Here is a 20,504-nt window from a genome sequence, read left to right on the forward strand (position 1 = left end):
CTTAGCCAACTTTTGTCTTACAAAAAAACAGCATAGGTACATAACAAACAACCGCATAAAATCAAAACCTACATCTCTCAGTGGCGTACTATCTTATTCCTTTAAAATTTCAGACCCTTACCCGTATGCGCGCCAATGATGAATATAAAATTCTTAATTGTATCTCAAAAAATGCACAATAACTATCTCTTAAAACCCGCCAAATTTTATTACAATTTTGCCAGTAGTTTCAACAAAATCGGAAAAATGTGTAAAATTTTGTTTTCTTCAACTTTGTTTTCTTTGTATCTTGAATTATTGAATTACAAAATCGTGAATTACAAAATTTTTTTATTAAGCAAAAATTATTTTTCAGCTTGTTACCTATCCTAGTGACGGTGTTACCTTTTTTGAAACACCATGAATAAAATTGTATCAATAATCGAAAAAAAGTGAAAAAATGCGGTTTTTATTTTTAAAAGTATGTTTCACCAGTTTTAAAAATCTGAAAAAATTCAGAGTGAAATATTATGCAAAAATATACGTTATATATTTTTCTCGTGAGAACGAATGTCTTAGTTATTTTTTTATACTCATTTAAAATTTTAAAATCGTTCTAAAATTTAAATTTCCTGCCAAAAATTAAAAAAAAATTTTGGACGGAACTTTTTTAAACCTACAACTTTTTTATTTAAAGTTTTTTGCTAACTCTCGATGCGGCTGAGATAAAAAATAAAAACATAAAAAGACTAATTAGGCTCTAGGTGGGTCACGTGACCACCTAGGGGGCTAAAAATTTCAGAAAGTGAGTTTCTCTATATGTGCTAAACAGTGACCTATATGGAATTTGAATCGAGTTGGAGGCATTTTTCATCATCTTACCCGGCTAGGCCCTTTACTATAAAACCAATTTTTTTTTCAAAAATAGGCAATTCGAACCGGTCAAACTTACAGATCATATAAACAATAAACAATATTAAGTCTATAGTAGACTTCATAAATACACCAACTTTTTTAATATTTTTTGTAGGCTACATTTTTACTAAGAACATTTTTTTTTTTCGATAAAATATTTAATTTTTGAGTTATTTGCCGGAAAATGTGTTTTTTTTAACTAAATATTTTCACTCGCAAACAACTCTAAAAGTATTGTCTTAGTTAAAAAACTCTTTAGAGGAAAGGTTGCTTTGAATTAGTCAATTTATCCATTTGCGGACTTATTTTAAATGTATGTTTTTCGCCCCCCAAGTAAAAGCAACAAACGGCATAAGTTTGAAGTGGAGGGCAAGTAGAACCTAAATCCAAATTTTCAAGGAAATCCGTCGTGACGCTGAAAATTCTCTTTTCGAACACTCCAAAACGGTCATTTACTGGGCTAAGACATTAAGCATACTGGAAAATCTTAACAAAAATTTCAAGCTGAAAACAGAAGATGAAAAATTGTGGAAGAATAATTTCTGCAAAAAATAATTTTTGCAAATGAAAGAAGAACCACGAAATGAGAGCAGAAGGTCGTCTAAATCGACATTCAGAAGCCCGTCACATAGTCCTACTAGAAATACTAGTAGGTATATGTCCCCAAGGGTATGAACATGCCGAAGATACATGGATGTGCGCGGTGTATGTCGCGATCGCGGTCGCTACATCGATGTCAAAACAAACCTTCATTTTCTTATGAGATCGGACATACCCAGCATGTGTCACCCGTTCACCCTCGAGACCTATCATCGCGGTTTACAGCGATGTCGATGGCAAAACAAAATAGTTTGTTTTACATCGTGATCGAGCTGCTGATCGTGTGATAAATTAAAGTTTATTGGTGCTTTTTAAACCACGTGACATTCGCCGCCGGAGATACGGCTGGTGTATTTATTCATTTCTTGTTGTAATCAGGTTGCGACAAGTTTGATTATACGGAAACCGCAAAGAACACTGAAAAGAAGGTATCTTCGGTATGTTCTGCCCGTCATCGATGTAAACCTCGACCGCGATCTCGACCTACACCACGCTCATCCATGTATCTTCGGCATGTTCGTACCCTAAGAAATAAATTTCCTACAACTGACCACAGAAAGGAAAGAAATACTCTGGAATCTTAAATTGCTCATTTGAAGGAGCAACTAGCGATTACTGAAAATGAAATATGTAGTAAAGTTAAGACAACAGGTCGGTGTCAATATTGCAAAAGAAGTGTAAGGTAACTCGAAATAATGCAAAAACTACACGGTCCGACCTGGAATACATATGTAAGAAATTGATGACAGAGAATAATGTGTTAAATAAACAATTACAATAATTCCAATATGTTTTAAATGAATTACAGGTTCAAAGCTGGTGCCAGCTAGAAGAAAAGGAAAAAGTAAGTCTCCTGATGACCACAGTTAAACAGGAAGAAGTTAGTGATCAGACTTCCCTGAAAAAAACTTAAAAAGAATCAGATAGAAGATAATGACTTAAAAGACATACGAGAATGACATAAAAATGGAGTAAGATCTATTTGGCAGAACGTAACCAAATACAGTGGATCTTCTATAAAGGCATACTCGACCTAATCGGAACCACTGTATCTTTTAAATGGACTATTATAATATCGGAAGTGGGAAGGTCCCGATTAGTGATGTAACGAATATTTGTATTCGCATTCGCATTCGCGAATATTCGCATGTTTTTGCATATTCGCATTCGCATCCGCATTCGCAAAATTTGTGCGAATGTTTTGCGAATATGAAAACCAGAAAAAAAAAATAATTTTAAGATAATATTAGGTTAATAAAATCAAAATCTATTCAGTTCTCATCTTTTTTATTAAGAAAAGGTAACTTAACCTCAAACATGTAGCTACTCTCAAATGGAAATATGCAGGACACAACAGCAGACAAAGAGACGGAAGATGGAATGAAGCGATAACTCACTGGAGACCTTAGGATACAAAAGATGAAGTTGCAGACCACAGACGAGATGGTCGGATGACCTAAAAAGATACGCAGGGACCAGATCGACAGCATTAGCACTGAACCGAGAAGAGTGGAAAAATAAGAGGGAGGCCTACGTGCAACTTTGGACAAATGAAGGGCAATAGATAGATAGAACTTAACCTCGTTTAATCACATTATCAGCCTTCACTTTTTTTATTATTTGGTAGTATGTAATAAAGGTTAAGATTCAGATTGATTTACACTAAATATCGATTAACTTTTCATTATAAATTTAGGAAAAATTACAAAAATAAAAACAAATAAAAAAAAACTGAATATTCGCATTCGCATCCGCATTCGCGAATGTCGGTAGCAGATATTCGCATTCGCATTCGTATTCGCGAATGTTCAAAAAATGACATTCGTTACATCACTAGTCCCGATGGAGTAAGTACAGTTCAACAAGTGGTACTGCCAAAAACACACCTTAAGAGTGTGTTGCAAGAACTTCATAGCAGCCTCCCTGCGAAGAAGAACGTTCATCGCTGACGTACATTAAAAATTTAAGAGAAAGATTGAAAAAAGTCTACGAATTTGCTCGTAAAAGTTTTAAGGTTTAAAGTGATAAAGCCAAGTCCAGGCTCGATATGCATGCTACTGGGACAACTTTCGAAAGAGGTGACCCAATATCATGGTTATACAATCCAACACGTAAGAAAGGACTTTATCAGAAACTTCAACGAAACTGCGAAGGTCCGTACACCGTTTTGCAGAAAACAAACGATCTAATCTACCGCATCCAGTTTTCAGCTAGAAGTAAACCCAAGGTGGTTCATATAGAGAGATTAGCCCCATACCATGGAACTGATCCAACCTGTTTACTTCAACCGGCCCCTGATAGACCAGTTATTTGAGGAGAATAACTATAAAGGAGGGAGCAGTGTTATGACAGTTCCGTGAAGTTTATCCCATAATCAAAAAGTCCAGTGACGAAAAAGAAGAGTTATTAAAGTTAGAGAATATTCGAGATGCATCGAAAAATCCCGAAATATCTAGTGAAGTCTGGAACGTCAGAAAATGTGTATAAACATAGAAGCTATTTTATAACGATAATGGCATAGATACTAATCATTCAGCTAGTCGCAATCAGATAATAGTGTAATGTGTAGTGTGTATGTTGATTAAATAGCTTGTTATTTAGTAAAGTCGACTTCATTGTCTTAATAGACCTTGGGCCCACACTTAAAAAAAATCATGATTACCGTCCTCATGAGACTTCGTTTATTCAGTTATTCATATCGACTCGGAGAACTTTTCTAATATGGAAAATTTTCAGGACAGGGTCGTTTTTTGAGGGATTAAGTCAAAAGTTGTCAATTTGATGTATTCAAAAAATGTATGACCTCAATGAATATTTCTTGATAATCGGTTTTTTTATGCAAAAAAACTAAAGTCATTTTGTCGGATAAATAAAAGGGGGTATTTTTACGCGTACGACACCCAAAACACGGGAAAGTTATGGAATCATAAAATATATACCCTCACAACTGATTTTTGAAGAATTGCTTAACCCAATCGTTGCCTATAACTCGGCTAGGAGCCATTCTCTTGAACGGCACCTAACTGAAGTAAGCATATCACGCGCTGGCGCGTTATCGGCAGCGAATGGGTTAATCAAAACACAATTAACTGGTAATATTGTCCGACAAATTTTTAAGGGTATTGCAGTTGTCGGACGCCTCAAAGAGGACGATTTCATGCAACCTCTATATTTACTACCTCTTGTCGGACAAAGAAATGAGCAGATTATGTAAGACATACATATCTTGATAAATAATGTTATTGTCCGACAAAAACTATTTGTTATTGAATTTAAGTACTTTATTGACAAAAACACAAGCTGAAAATACGAGCATTATCATAACGAAAACTTTCTTTATTTACGTATTTTAGTTCATAATATGGAAAATTTGCTATTATGAAAAGTTGTTTAGAATTAAAAATTATGTTTTAATGTGGAATTATATCATTCTAATTTAAATGTTGTGAACTATAAAGGTACTTTATTACTCTTGATCGAAATTCATATTTTTATATACCTCGTATAAAATTAATAAAATTTGATATATGATGGTTGCATCATAAATCTTAGACCATGAAGAGCTTTTTATAAAGAATAACTTTTCTTCGTCAAATTAAAAATAATAGTTATAAATGAAAATGTTGTTGGTATCTATAATTTGAGAAAAATCTTCAAATATTTTTTCCATTAGAAGGATGTAATTGCACATATCAAGTAATTTTGCCAATTTTAGCAAAATTGGCAAAAAAACAAAAAAAATTACCTACTAAAATCACTAGCCAGTTGTGTCTCAGTTTAGCGAACCGACTATAATAACAATTTTCATTTCATAACAAATGGAACAGTCCATTTATCATTAGGTACTCCAATTAAAGGGGAGGCCGTATACTCGTATAAACCTTTTTAAAGTTGTTAATAAACTATTTCTTTCAAAATATACTCAAATTGTATTTTTGAATATCTTATTTATTATATATATATATATATATATATATATATATATATATATATATATATATATATATTTGTACAAATATTTTCGACCGTACTGTGTTAAATAGTGATTTTTTGAATAACGGCAATTCGATCAGATGAAATAAAACTCTATTTGTTCTAGGTCTCAATATTTCGTCACTATTTGGTGACTTCTTCAGGAGAAAACTGTAAATTTATTAAGATTAGATATGAACAAAAGACAAAACATTTCATTACTTACAACTATAAGAGTGATAATTTAAATTCGTTTAACATATTATATTGAACATTGACTTGAGAAATGACTGATGTTATTTTGACATATATTTGGGAGTTATGGTAACTGCAATATATTTTATGTTAATAGAATGTTGTCTAATATTGAAAAAAAAAAATTTTTTCTTTTTTTTTAGTGAATACGTCAAAGTAAACAAGAGAAAGTATTTGCGAAATTTTAAGGTGGAAAGGTAATAGTAGACAAATGAAAAAGGACTTGAAGTATTTTAAATTGACTATAAAATGTAATCGATGGTACGTAATGAGTTAGTGTAAGACTGGTATTCAGAACTTGAATAAAAATAAGGTAGATTCATTGTTAGTAGATTAATTGAGTAATTTGTTTGTATTTTTTAAATTTTGGGAAAGAATGTTATGAATTACTTAGAATATTACAGTAGATATTACTCAAATGGTTAGTGTCAGTCTTATAATTAATTTATTCTGGAGTTTTGTTAATATGTACCATCTCAAGGAAGAGTCGTTTTTTATAGTTGTCAACTTGTTCCAAAATTTTTACATTATTAAAATCAAATTTATGTCCTGTATTTAAGTGGTGATCTACTAAGGCACAATAGTTTTTTCTGATGTTGCAGTCACTTTTATGTTGAGTGACGCGTTGCTTAAGCCACTGTTTACTTTGACCAATATAACAACCTTGACATTCAATGCAATTTATTTTGTAAATTATGTTGCTCTTTAATGTATTTGGAGTATTAGCTTTAGTTTTTGAGAACAACATTGAATTTAGAAGTGGATTGTACTTAACTAATTTGATGTTGGGAAAAATTTTGAAAAGTGGGACAATTTGGTCTGTTAAATTTTGGACATAAGGTATTTTTTGTAAATAACTGGCTGTGGATTATTAATCAAAGGTCTATTAGATGAGTTGGTGTTATAAATAAGTTTTTTTATAACATAATTTACAAAATAAATTGCATTGAATGTCAAGGTTGTTATATTGGTCAAAGTAAACAGTGGCTTAAGCAACGCGTCACTCAACATAAAAGTGACTGCAACATCAGAAAAAACTGTTGTGCCTTAGTAGATCACCACTTAAATACAGGACATAAATTTGATTTTAATAATGTAAAAATTTTGGAACAAGTTGACAACTATAAAAAACGACTCTTCCTTGAGATGGTACATATTAACAAAACTCCAGAATCAATTAATTATAAGACTGACACTAACCATTTGAGTAATATCTACTGTAATATTCTAAGTAATTCATAACATTCTTTCCCAAAATTTAAAAAATACAAACAAATTACTCAATTAATCTACTAACAATGAATCTACCTTATTTTTATTCAAGTTCTGAATACCAGTCTTACACTAACTCATTACGTACCATCGATTACATTTTATAGTCAATTTAAAATACTTCAAGTCCTTTTTCATTTGTCTACTATTACCTTTCCACCTTAAAACTTCGCAAATACTTTCTCTTGTTTACTTTGACGTATTCACTAAAAAAAAAAAAATTTTTTTTCAATATTAGACAACATTCTATTAACATAAAATATATTGCAGTTACCATAACTCCCAAATATATGTCAAAATAACATCAGTCATTTCTCAAGTCAATGTTCAATATAATATGTTAAACGAATTTAAATTATCACTCTTATAGTTGTAAGTAATGAAATGTTTTGTCTTTTGTCCATATCTAATCTTAATAAATTTACAGTTTTCTCCTGAAGAAGTCACCAAATAGTGACGAAATATTGAGACCTAGAACAAATAGAGTTTTATTTCATCTGACCGAATTGCCGTTATTCAAAAAATCACTATATATATATATATATATATACATATATATATATATATATATATATATATATATATATATATATATATATATATATATATAACAGCGCTAACAGGCCTTATAGGCCTACGGCTTCTAAATTCTGGATAATATTTCTCCATTCTTTTCGGTCCTCTGCACTCTTTCTCCAGTCCTTCACCCCGATTTCTTCCAAATCCCTCTCTGCAGCCTCTAACCATCTCTTCCTTGGGCGACCTCGTCTCCTTTTTCCCAATGCTCTGTCATTCAATATTCGTTTGACGTTTCTAGTTTCTGGCATTCGAGTAATATGTCCCAGCCATCTAACTCTTTGGGCTCGTATTTTTGTCGTTATTTTTGGTCTCCCATACATCCTCATTACTTCTTCATTTGTTCGTCTCCTCCAGGTTTTCTCCGCTATCTGTATACCTCCAAAAAATTTTCTCAGGACCTTCCTTTCCCATATCTGTATCTTCTTCTCCTCTTGTTGATTCATTACCCACGTTTCGCTCGCATACAACACTGTGGGCCGTATTATCGTTTCATACATTCTGATTTTCGCGTTTATTGATACATTTTTTGCTTTTAATATCGTGTTTAAGGCACCCACAACTCGACTTCCCTTCAATAATCTTTTATCTATTTCTTTTTCTTCCCTTCCAGTACTGGTTACAGTCACTCCCAGGTATTCGAATTCTGCTACTTCCTTAAATTTGTATTCATCTCCTTCTCCTTTCATTTTTATATAGTTATCCTCTTTATTTATATCTCCTTTCATTACCATGTATTGTGTTTTTCCTTGGTTGATTCTTAATCCATACCTTTTTGCTTCCGCTTCGAACTTTTGGAATATTTTTTGGAGATGTTCCTTTGTTCTTGTTAGGATGACTAGATCATCAGCGTAAGCTATAAACTGCTGTCTGTTGTTAAATATGGTACCGCTTGTACTAATTTTTATCCTTCTTACTATGTGCTCTAGTACCAAGTTAAATAAGTCTGTAGATAGAGGGTCACCCTGTTTCAGTCCTTTATTCACTGTGAATTGTTTTGAAAAATTTCCTTCCAGTGTTATCCTGTTTTTTGTATTGTTGAGCGTCATTCTCACTAATTTAACCAGCTTTCCTGAAATACCCAAGGATCTCATTGCTTCATATAGCATATCTCGGTCTACTGAGTCGTAAGCCTGTTTAAGTCAATGAACAACATGTGTAGTCCCAAATTTTGTTCGTAGCTGTTGTTCTGTATTAGTTTTAATAAACATATTTGATCTGTTGTTGATCTTCCTGGTCTAAAACCTCCTTGGTATTCTCCAATGATCTTATTTACCTCCTTTTGCAATCTATTTCGGATGATTTTTGCAAGTATTTTATAGGCCACTTCTAATAGCGATATTCCTCTATAATTTTCGCAACTTGTTTCATCACCTTTTTTGTAGATTGGACAGATGAGTGCATTGTTCCATTGTTGCGGCATTTCCTCTTTTTGCCAGACTGTTAATATTAGTCGGAAAATTTTTTCTTGCAGCTTTTCTCCTCCTGCTTTAAAAATCTCTGCCGGAATTCCGCTTTCTCCTGCGCTTTTGTTATTTTTTTGCTTCAATATTGCTTCTTTTACTTCTTGTAGTGTAGGTTCTTCTTCACGTTGTTGTTCTGTGTTATCCTGTTCATGTTGTTTTATTTCCTGGGGTTCTGCTTGTTTATTTGCATTTAATAGTTCTTCAAAATACTCCGCCCATCTGTTCAATTTTTCTGTTGTTTCTCCTAAAAACACACCGTCTTTACCTCTACAATAACTTGTTTTACTCTTTGCAGTTCCTCGGGATTTTTTTACTTCTTGGTAGAAATTTCTTATTTCCTTGTTTATGTATGATTCTTCTATTGTTTTCAACTGTTTGTCAAGATGTTCTCTTTTCTTTTTTCTGCAGATTTGTTTTACTTCTCTTCTTGCCATTTTATATTTTTCTGTAGTATCCTGTGTATTATTTTTGTCTTTTTCTATTTTTGCTTTATTTCTACGTATCAATGCTATTTTACAATCCTCGTCAAACCAGTCTCTTCGTTTCTCTGCTTGTACTTTTCCTAGACATAGTTCCGTTGCTTCTGTCATCGCTATCTGTATATTCCTCCATTCTTCATCAATATCTTCTGCGGTGGGGTAACGAAGTCTTTTATTTATCTCTGCCACAAATCTGTTTACCGTTTTTTCTTCTTTAAGTAATTCTATCTTGTATGTTAATCTTTCTTTTGCTGTTCTTGGGTTTCTTGGCAGCTCTTGTTTAAGTTTATTATTTATTTTATATAATAATTAAATTCACTATCGAATGTCATTGATATTTTATTAATTCTTCTTCTTCTTTTGGCATCATAACCCTGGATGGGTCTTTGCCTGTCTGTCTATGTCCTTCCATTCAGATCTCTGTTGGGCCCTTCTCCTCCATTGTCTTATATTCATGGTTTTCAGGTCGTCTTCCTACCGGCTTCCATTGTAACATCTTCTTTGTCGTCTTCGTGTCTTCTTGTCGCTGAACATGTCCCAGCCATGACAGTCTTTGACTTTTCACAAATCTTACAATGTCATACCCTTCATTCAGATCATTAACCTCGTCATTTCTCCAATGTGTGTAAAGGGGTAGTGAAGCGCAATACATGATGCCGTATCCTGTTAGCATCACTCAGCCTCTTCTACTCAATTCCTATCTTCACCTCCAAGTTGGTACACACCGGTAACCTGAGCAACCCCACTGGAGATTGGGTAACCAACCCCAGTGGAAGGTGGGGTCAGGGCTGACGAAGAAGGGAGCCTTGGTCCTCCGATGAATAGAGGGTTGAGCGAAGGGCTAACAACCCTTCCCTGTAAACTCAATTGTTGCGAATACAATGGCTAATGAAACGATATTTTATTAATACTTAATTTAAAATTTAGTTTGACATTCACGAAGTGTCAAACTCAAATGTAAATGACCTATGCTTTGCTTAACAAATTCAGATTAAAAAACTAGCATACTTACTAGCAACGATTTCAGCTGAAGTTTAGTGTGTCGGTAGAAAATAAAAGGATTGTGACGTCACATTTTAGATTTTGAGGTCGATTATCTCGAAGACGGTTGGCCAACCAAAAGTTTTCGTTGATAATATTTTTTATTTGTGTTTTTGAACCTTGAAAATCGTAATTTTCGTTTTTTTTTTTTAATTGTTTATAACTCGAAAACGATCAACTTAAGAGAAACATTACAAAAGGCCTTTTTTGTTTCGAATGGCCAAAAATCTAAAATAATATCTACTTTAAAATTTATAAAAAAACCAGTTTCAACGAAATCTTTTCGTTTATAAATTTCCAAAGTGCGTTAGTGCGTTGCCGCTCCTGCAATACTTAGAGCAGATTTATCGATGAATTATTATGTAGTTTTGCCAAATCTGAAAACGGCATTTCGATATCACCAACCGTCTTCGAGATAATCGACCTCAAATCTAAAATCTGACGTCACAATACTTTTATTTTCTGCCGACACACTAAAAGTCAGCTGACATCGTTGCTAGTAAGTATGCTAGTTTTTAATCTGAATTTGTTAAGCAAAGCATAGGTTATTTACATTTGAGTTTGACACTTCGTGAATGTCAAACTAAATTTTAAATTAAGTATTAATAAAATCTCAATGACATTTGATAGTGAATTTAATTACTATATAAAATAAATAAGATGTTCAAAAATACAATTTGAGTATATTTTGAAAGAAATAATTTATTAACAACTTTAAAAAGGTTTATTTATACGAATATACGGCCTCCCCTTTAATGGGAGTACCTAATGATAAATGGACTGTTCCATTTGTTATGAAATGAAAATTGTTATTATAGTCGGTTCGCTAAACTCAGACACAACTGGCTAGTGATTTTAGTTGTTAATTTTTTTGTTTTTTATTATATATAAAATTACTAATTATTTAGTAATTATTAACTATTTATAATTATTTTTTTTTTGTCAAATTGGCAAAATTACTTACTAAAATCACTAGCCAGTTGTGTCTGAGTTTAGCGAACCGACTATATGAAATGTTGTGCGGAATAAAAAATTATGGTCTGCTATGTGCAATTACATCCTTCTAATGGAAAAAAATATTTGAAGATTTTTCTCAAATTATGGATACAAACAACATTTTCATTTATACCTCTTTTATTTTTAATTTGACGAAGAAAAGTTATTCTTCATAAAAAGCTCTTCATGGTTTAAGATTTATTATGCAACCATCATATATCAAATTTTATTAATTTTATACGAGGTATATAAAAAATATGAATTTTGATCAAGAGTAAAGTACTTTTATAGTTCACAACATTTAAATTAGAATGATATAATTGCACATTAAAACATAATATTTAATTCTAAACAACTTTTCATAATAGCAATTTTCCATATTATGAATTAAAATACGTAAACAAACCAAGTTTTCGTTATGATAATGCTCGGATTTTCAGCTTGTTTAATTATTAATTAATTATAGTCAGGACAAAATTATATCAGACACCCCTTGTTTTTTTTTTATAATTGTTAACAAGCTAAATTACATAACAATTTTTATCCATTAAACAGATCGGTGCAGTTTTCACCTTTTTTCAATTTTTGTAGGTAGATATTCGTTAAAACCATAATTTTTTGAATAGCTATATTTTGTCTGTGCTTCAGTCAGCCATGTATTTCTATATATTATAACAAATGTTTCAAAGATTTTTCATAAATATACAAATTAATTTTAACATTATTTAGCAATAATTATTTAGCAATTTAATCGTGTTTTTTTAGTAAATATTTATATATGTACTACAGCCTTCTACTGTATAGAAAAACAAGAATAAAAAAGCGCTAAACGCCGTTAAAAATGAGTGGCGCATACAATATTCCAAGTACAAAAGATCTGATGTGAATATTACGTGGCGCGAAAATGATTTTCATTTTGATGCAAAATAAAATTTTAGTTTTATTTTAAAAGATTTTTTCATAATATTTGCTAAATTTGAAGTAAACGCGCCATAAAAGAGTTTCAAAATTCAAAATGTATCAAAGTTACTCTTTTGTGGCGCGTTTACTTCAAATTTAGCAAATATTATGGAAAAATCTTTTAAAATAAAACTAGAATTTTGTTTTGCATCAAAATGAAAATACATTTTCGCGCTACGTAATATTCATATCAGATCTTTTGTAGCTGGAATATTGTATGCGCCACTCATTTTTACGGCGTTTAGCGGTTTTTTATTCTTGTATCAGAAGTTTTTCAAAGTTATTTATAAATTAAATGTTTAAAGTTGAAGAATGCAATGTTTCTCGATTACACGTTAAGCTTTATAAATGGTCGCCTTTGTCGCATTATCTCCCAAATGATCTAGTGTCCATCGAATGTACACTAGATTTTTTTTCTACTCGAAATAGATGGAAAAAAAATATTGGGATGGCCGGTAAATGAACTCGGATTGCCCGTTGCCAGAACAAATTTACCGTCGTAACCACTACAACTACATAAACTATTTCGGGAATAATCGTCAATTGGATTATACTTTTGCAGCTTAATAACTTCTAAACGGCTTAACCGATTTTGATCACTAAACATGAGTTTAAAACGTATTGACAAGTAGTATCTGATGCATCTAAGGTCAAGTATGATAACTGAAGCTATTACAGAAATTATTGAGCTTGAAAAACGGTTTTTCCTATATAGGGTATACACCGTTAGATCCGTCTAGAGTCCTTCTACAAACGCTCAGTTATTGGTGCAATTCGTAGGTTGAAATTTTGGGTAATTGTCGAAAAACCAAAATTTTCAAAGTTTAGTTTTTCAGCTATAGTGAGCCGTGTGTATGTCTGATCCTAACGGCTTAAACACCATTTGAAAGCTTAACTCAACACTATTGATTTGGTGTATTTGCTGGTCTCCTGTCTCTTCTTGAACCGAAGATATATACCCCAAAAAATATGCCGTTTTGTACCTACCTAGTCCTATAACTGGCTTATGGGTGGTCAAAAGTCACAAACTACACCGGTTCTGAATCGGCCATGACCCCCTCTTCAAACACAGAAAAAAATTCAGATCTACCCCAGGCTGTGGGTGAAAAATAGGTCGATTTCAGGATATAATTCAGGAATTTTTGAAACCTATCAGGTGTTGTAAAGGACGATGCCAGGAATAACTTCTACTAAAATGTAACCAAAAATATTGTGCGCTTTTTTTTATTCCGATTTTCATTTGTTAAATTTGCAATTTTTAATGATTTTTAATTTTGCAGCTTAGGATATTGATTTTAGAGAAAAACGTTTTAATAGAAAGTTGTAGTAAATTAAAAAACCTACAATTTGAGGTATGGTAAGTTTAATTTCGTTAATTGGTTATTGCAACACAGCCTGCGAAAGGTCCAAAATGGCCGTTTTTTACAATTGCATTATTTATTGTACAAACAATTTTTTTTGTTTTTTAAAGCTTTAAAATGAAGATCTTTCAATTCTAAAGATAAAAAAAATTGTAAAGCCAGATTAACGAATTTGTTGCTTAGATATTATAAATTGTGTATCCCAAGAGGTCAAATGTCGAAGGCTGTAACTTTTTGAAAAAAAATCGTAGAGAGTTGGTGAAACATCCAATCCCCTTCTAAAGAGTTATATTTTCATATCCTGATGTAAATAAATGCGTAAAATATTTTTAAACCTCTAATTTTTGGGTTTGAAAATAAGGGGGCAAATTTCGTTATAAACATTTAGAGCTGAAGCGGCCCTGTACATCCTATGAGTTTTTAACTTACAGATTATTGTTGCTGAAGATGAAACGAAGATTTATAAAAAAATAAAAAATTTCTACGGTCAACTGAAGCCGAGATAATTTTTGGGTTTGAAAATAAGGGGGCAAATTTCGTTATAAACATTTAGAGCTGAAGCGGTCTTGTACATCCTATGAGTTTCTAACTTACAGATTATTGTTGCTGAAGACAAAACGAAGATTTATAAAAAATAAAAATTTTCTACAACCAACTGAAGCCGAGATAATTGTTTTTATTTCTTAAATCGTAGTGCTATTATTTATAACAATTAAGAAATTATTTTACAGTCTTTGACTAAAGAAAGACTTATATTATCTTAAAACAAAAATTATTATCAAATATAATTACATTTAATTATTAAAAATTATTTTTAAAATCGGTGCTTTTGCAAGCGGCCAAATTTTGCAAATCGCCCGTCTCGCTTCAAATCCGCGCGCTCGGAAAATAGTGGAGTCACTGAAGGTGGATATGAGCTATTACCTCCGATTTCGTTGAACCTCCATCGATTTGCATGAAAATTGGTGAGTGGTTAGAGGATATCTCAAGGAACAAAGGTGACATGGTGCCAACTTGCGCTTTTACCCTGGGGGGTGAATGCCACCCCTTCTCGGGGGTGAAAATTATTCTATTAAATATAACCCCATAATTCGATAGAGGGACAAATTTCAAGCAAAATTTGTTATATAAAGTTATTAAAATAAATCAAAACTTTTTGAGTTATTAAAGATCAAAAATTTTAATCTTTCTTGAGAAAAATGCATGTTTTTAACCAATTTTTCATCAATAACTCTAAAAGTGTAAGTTTTTACAAAAAAGTTATTATTATCAAAATTGAAGCTAATAAAAAATGAAATAAATCCTTTACTAGAAAAACCTTTTAATGTTAAGTAAAAGTGAGTTATAGGTAATTGAATGTATATTTTTTTCGGCGAGTAAAAAACTCTAAGTATTCAAGCTGAAATAACGGGAAATTGATGCATTTTACAACATAAACTTATTAAACATTTGTCAAAGTACATAAAAATATCTATCAAATGAGCCCCCGAATATGTTGATAGCGTTAAAATTTATGCTCCAAAATTTTTTCAAAATTTATCTTTTAAAAATTTTTCCAAAAAATGTCATGGTTTTTTTATAATAACTCCGTTCTTGTTTAAGGTATTGGGTTAACCTAAATACTATTTGAAAGAAAATTCCAAGTGCTAATTAAGCTCGTTAAATCTAATCTTCTTAACCCTCTACTTTTTTAAAAAAATAAAAGGTTAAATGACCCCGGTTGCATGGTTCCCATAGCAAAATTTAAGATTTAAACGTTTCTATCTCGGTTATTTTTTACCCTATAGAAATAGTAAAACAGGTAAAATATTTGGCACAGAAAAAACTAAAATTTGGTTATATATAATTTTTTACGTATATTGAGTATTTTTGGAGTTATTATCAAAAGAATATGAGAATTACAATGATTTTAAAAATTATGATTTTTTTAAATTATATCTTTTTTTTTAAAATATGCCTTCTAAACCGGTCAAAATTATCGAAAACATTACTTATGCTAATATAAAGAAGTTTTTGTAAGGATTACTATAAATTTTAATTTTTGTGGAAATGGCGTATGTTTTATTTTTCACTTTTTCCTAAAAAAATTCGAAACGGTTCTTTTATTTTTATTATAACTAGCTTAATTTTTACGCTATTACCTTGTACTGAAGCTTATTTGATAGGTATTTCGAAGTGCTTTGACAAATGTTTAGCAGGAATATTTTATACATTGCATTGTTTTCCCGTTATTTAAGCTTGAATAATTAGATTTGAGTACTCGTCAAAAAAAATTCACATTCAATTGCCAATAACTTACTTTGAACTAACATTAGTTTAGTTCTTTATGTAAGGAATGTATTAAATTTTTTATTATCTTCAATTTTAGTAATAATAACTTTTTTGTAAAAGATTATAGTTTTTGATTTATACGTGAAAATCCGATTTAAAACAGGCATTTTTTTAAGAAAAAATAAAATCTTTAGTCTTTAATAACTCAAAAAGTGTTGATTTATTTTAATAACTTTATACAACAAATTTTGCTTATAATTTATCCCTCTATGGACTTATGGTATTATTTTTAGTAAAATAATTTTCACCCCCGAGAAGGGGTGGCATCCACCCCCAGGGTAAAAGCGCAAGTTGGCATCATGTCACCTTTGTTCTTTGAGGTATCCTTTAATTACTCACCAATTTTCATGAAAATCGATGGAGGTTCAACGAAATCGGAGGTGAAAACCTTCAGTGACTGCACTAAAATTTTTACGTAACTTGTATTAAATATTGACAGAAAACAATTTAATAATATTACCATTATAATATACAGTCTATTTACCACTGTATTTGTTTTTCTTGATAAACTTTTATATGTGAAATTTCATTTCTGAAGAAATAATATTACAAAAATGATATATATGAAATATATAACTATATTTTTAATTTTTTCATTGTTATATAAATATAATAATAATAATGTTACTTCTTACTATAATATATAATATAACACTTTTTCTTCTTGTAGTGACTATTCGTTTTGGATTTCACGTATAAAAGTTTACCAAGAGAAACAAATACAGTGGTAAATAGTGTGTATATTATAAAGGTAATATTATTAAATTGTTTTCTGTCAAAATTTAATACAAGTTACGTAAAAATTTTCCGAGCGCGCGGATTTGAAGCGAGCCGGGCGATTTGCAAAATTCGGCCGCTTGCAAAAGCACCGATTTTAAAAATAAGTTTTAATAATTAAATGTAATTATATTTTATAATAATTTTTATTTTAAGATAATATACGTCTTTCTTTAGACAGTGACTGTAAAATAATTTCTTAATTGTTATAAATAAAGGCACTACGATTTAAGAAAAAAAAAACAATTAATCTCGGCTTCAGTTGGTTGTAGAAATTTTGTATTTTTTTATAAATCTTCGTTTCGTCTTCAGCAACAATAATCTGTAAGTTAGAAACTCATAGGATGTACAGGGCCGCTTCAGCTCTAAATGTTTATATAGAAATTTGCCCCCTTATTTTCAAACCCAAAAATTATCTCGGCTTCAATTGGTCGTAGAAATTTTTTATTTTTTTATAAATCTTCGTTTCACCTTCAGCAACAATTAATCTGTAAGTTAGAAACTCATAGGATGTACAGGGGCGCTTCAGCTCTAATGTTTAAAACGAAATTTGCCCCCTTATTTTCAAACCCAAAAATTAGAGGTTAAAAAATGTTTTACGCTCAGAATATGAAAATATAACTCTTTAGAAGGGGATTGGATGTTTCACCAACTCTCTACGATTTTTTTTTAAGTTATAGCCTTTGCCATTTGACCTCTTGGGATAAACAATTTATAATATCTAAGCAACAAATTCGTTAATCTGGCTTTACAATTTTTTTTATGTTTGGAATTGAAAGATCTTCATTTTAAAGCTTTAAAAAATAAATAAAAATTATTTGTACAATAAATAATGCAATTGTAAAAAACGGCCACTTTGGACCTTTCGTAGGCTGTTTTGCAATAACCAATTAACGAAATTAAACTTACCATACCTCAAATTGTAGGTTTTTTAATTTACTACAACTTTCTATTAAAAAGTTTTTCTCTAAAATCAACATCCTAGGCTGCAAAATTAAAAATCATTAAAAATTGCAAATTTAACAAATGAAAATCGCAATAAAAAAAAGCGCACAATATTTTTGGTTACATTTTAGTAGAAGTTATTCCTGGCATCGTCCTTTACAACACCTGATAGGTTTCAAAAATTCCTGAATTATATCACGTTTTTTCACCCACAGACTGGGGTAATCGGTTTAACTTTTCCACACACATACATACATACATATATACATAACATACATATGTACATACATACATATCCACAAACATTTTCCTTTTTTAATTAGAAATTGAGTCATATTTCTGAGCTCGGTAACTTTTGAATGGTACAACCGATTTTCAAAATGAAACATGCGTTGGAAAGGTAATGATCAGTACTATCACAAGCCGCAAAGGTCGGACTTAAATTTTTGAAGTTTTTGGGAGTTTTGGGGACGAGAACGAAAAACAGACCCTAAATAGGAAGGGCCGTAAAATCCATACCCTTGGACCAAAATTGATTGACATATGAATGGGTGAGTCTTTTCCTGAACTTTAAGATGGGAGTTGGCCCAATTTTCAATTCAGTCAGATTTAGAAAATCGAAAATTTCGTGTATATATAGTGTCGCGTGTAGGAGGGTGTAATAACCATACATTTGATTTTGAAAATGTACAGATTTAGAGGTAATAGCTTCCTCCGTGGATATGTGATATGTTAGTTGTTGCTCTGGAATGCTCAGGGTCTTCTAATATTACAACCACAAATTGGTTTCATTGATCCTGTAGTGATCCTTTCCCAAGTTAACATACACCTATTCTAACTTGGCTATACCATACTGATGACGACTAATAAGACAGAAACATGTGTCTATGGTTGCATTCCATCTTATGCATATTGTTTTTTTTTTTCATCCTTGTTGCGAGATGTACTTCCTACCTTGATTCTACTATTAACTCGCATTAACCTTTCCTTGTTGTTTGATTGTTTGAAACGTTCTAAACGTTTGGCATTCCTTTCCTCAAGTAGCTGTAGCTTCCTCCGTGGATATGTTAGTTGTTGCTCTGGGTCACGTAACATTACAGCCACAAACTGGTTACATTGCTCCTGTAGTGATCCTTTCCCAAGTTAACGTACACCTATTCTAACTTTGCTATACCATACTGATAAAGACTAATATGTCAGAAACACGTGTCTATGGTTGCATTCCATCTTAAGCATATTGTTTTATATCCTTGTTGCGAGACATGTCGATATGTACTTCCTACCTTGATTCTATTCTATTAACTCGCTTTTTAACCTTTCCTTGTTATATACATATGGAAAGAGAGGGATAGCATAGTATTGTCTCCACTCATTGGGTGAGAAAAAAATGGCAATGAATCAAAATATTAAAGAAAGTGTTACTGCAAGTACTGCATTTCTAATATGGAAACGAAAAGCTGGTCAACAACAATTTAAAATAAAGTTTACTTCATTGTAGAATATGTTTAAATCTGTAGTAAATGACAACATGTATAGTGGTATAAGCATACGATATCTTTGTTCGCGGAGCCAATCACTGAAAAGTCCATGACAAAATCGCATGCGCACTGTTACATTGTTATTATTATAGAGAATACATATATTTAACAGAATTAAAGTGCGCATGCGATTTTGTCGTAAACTTGTCAATGATCGGCTCCACGAACAAAGCTAAATAAACACCACATATCAACGAGCTTCGAATAGGGCTTTTCAACAATTGTCATTTGTTTCGAGCTTTTGCCATATGTCGTATAATCCGTGTATATTAATATTATACACAGATTATACAACATATGACAGAAGCTCGAAACAAATGACAATCGTTGAAAAGCACTATGCTAGTGTTCACTGCATATAAAGCAAAACAAGAAATTTACACAAGCAAAATTATGGTGATACGAAAATAATAATTGTAAAAATAGTTACAACATATTTTATATGCATGCATATTGACTATTTTCTTAATGTTAAAATATAAATACCTTGCCCCATAACTACAATGCTGCCATTATTTGGATCCTCTAACCAAAATGTATAACAATAATCAGTTGTCTTGCACTTTTGATAAGATTCAATAGGACCATCATATTCAGGTACAAGTGCAATAGATCTTGCTGAATTAGCACATACTATAAATTCAGTATCTTGAGAAGAAATTGCATCGAAAAGGGAAAATGCAATTATTAGCAATTGTAACATTTTGAGAATAGTTTAATTCATATCCTAAAAAAGCGAGGTGCTTAGAAAAAAACATTTACTAATAGAAGAATATTATAATAGAACAGTCCGTTTTAAGTATTTTATTTGTAATTGTTAAATTTATTCATCTATTTAAGGGCGCTTTTTAAATGCATTCATTTTTTTCTAATCCTGAGAAAACTGAAAAATATTTTTGAAAAATTTAAACGCAGAATGAACGTTATTATCGAGGGCCGAAAGTCCCTGAAGGCTTCTATAATGTTTATTTTAATAAGTTACAGGGATGAAAAAAAAGAGAAAATTTAGTGTGATTTTTAATTTTAAATATCTCATTCAAA

General features: G+C 31.3%; 1 protein-coding gene across 1 annotated transcript in view; it reads right to left on the reverse strand.

Moving 5' to 3' along the window:
• LOC114331035 (bone morphogenetic protein receptor type-2) overlaps positions 1-20,192 on the reverse strand; it is an 80,656-nt gene extending 60,464 nt beyond the window's left edge. The window contains exon 1 of the mRNA XM_028280497.2: positions 19,950-20,192. Coding sequence (XP_028136298.1) covers positions 19,950-20,166 — 217 coding nt within the window. The 5' untranslated portion in view covers positions 20,167-20,192. The remainder of the gene's footprint in view (positions 1-19,949) is intronic.
• Between the last annotated feature and the right edge of the window lie 312 nt (positions 20,193-20,504).

This window comes from Diabrotica virgifera, chromosome 7, assembly GCF_917563875.1.
Source record: "Diabrotica virgifera virgifera chromosome 7, PGI_DIABVI_V3a".
Taxonomy (NCBI): Eukaryota; Metazoa; Arthropoda; class Insecta; order Coleoptera; family Chrysomelidae; genus Diabrotica; species Diabrotica virgifera.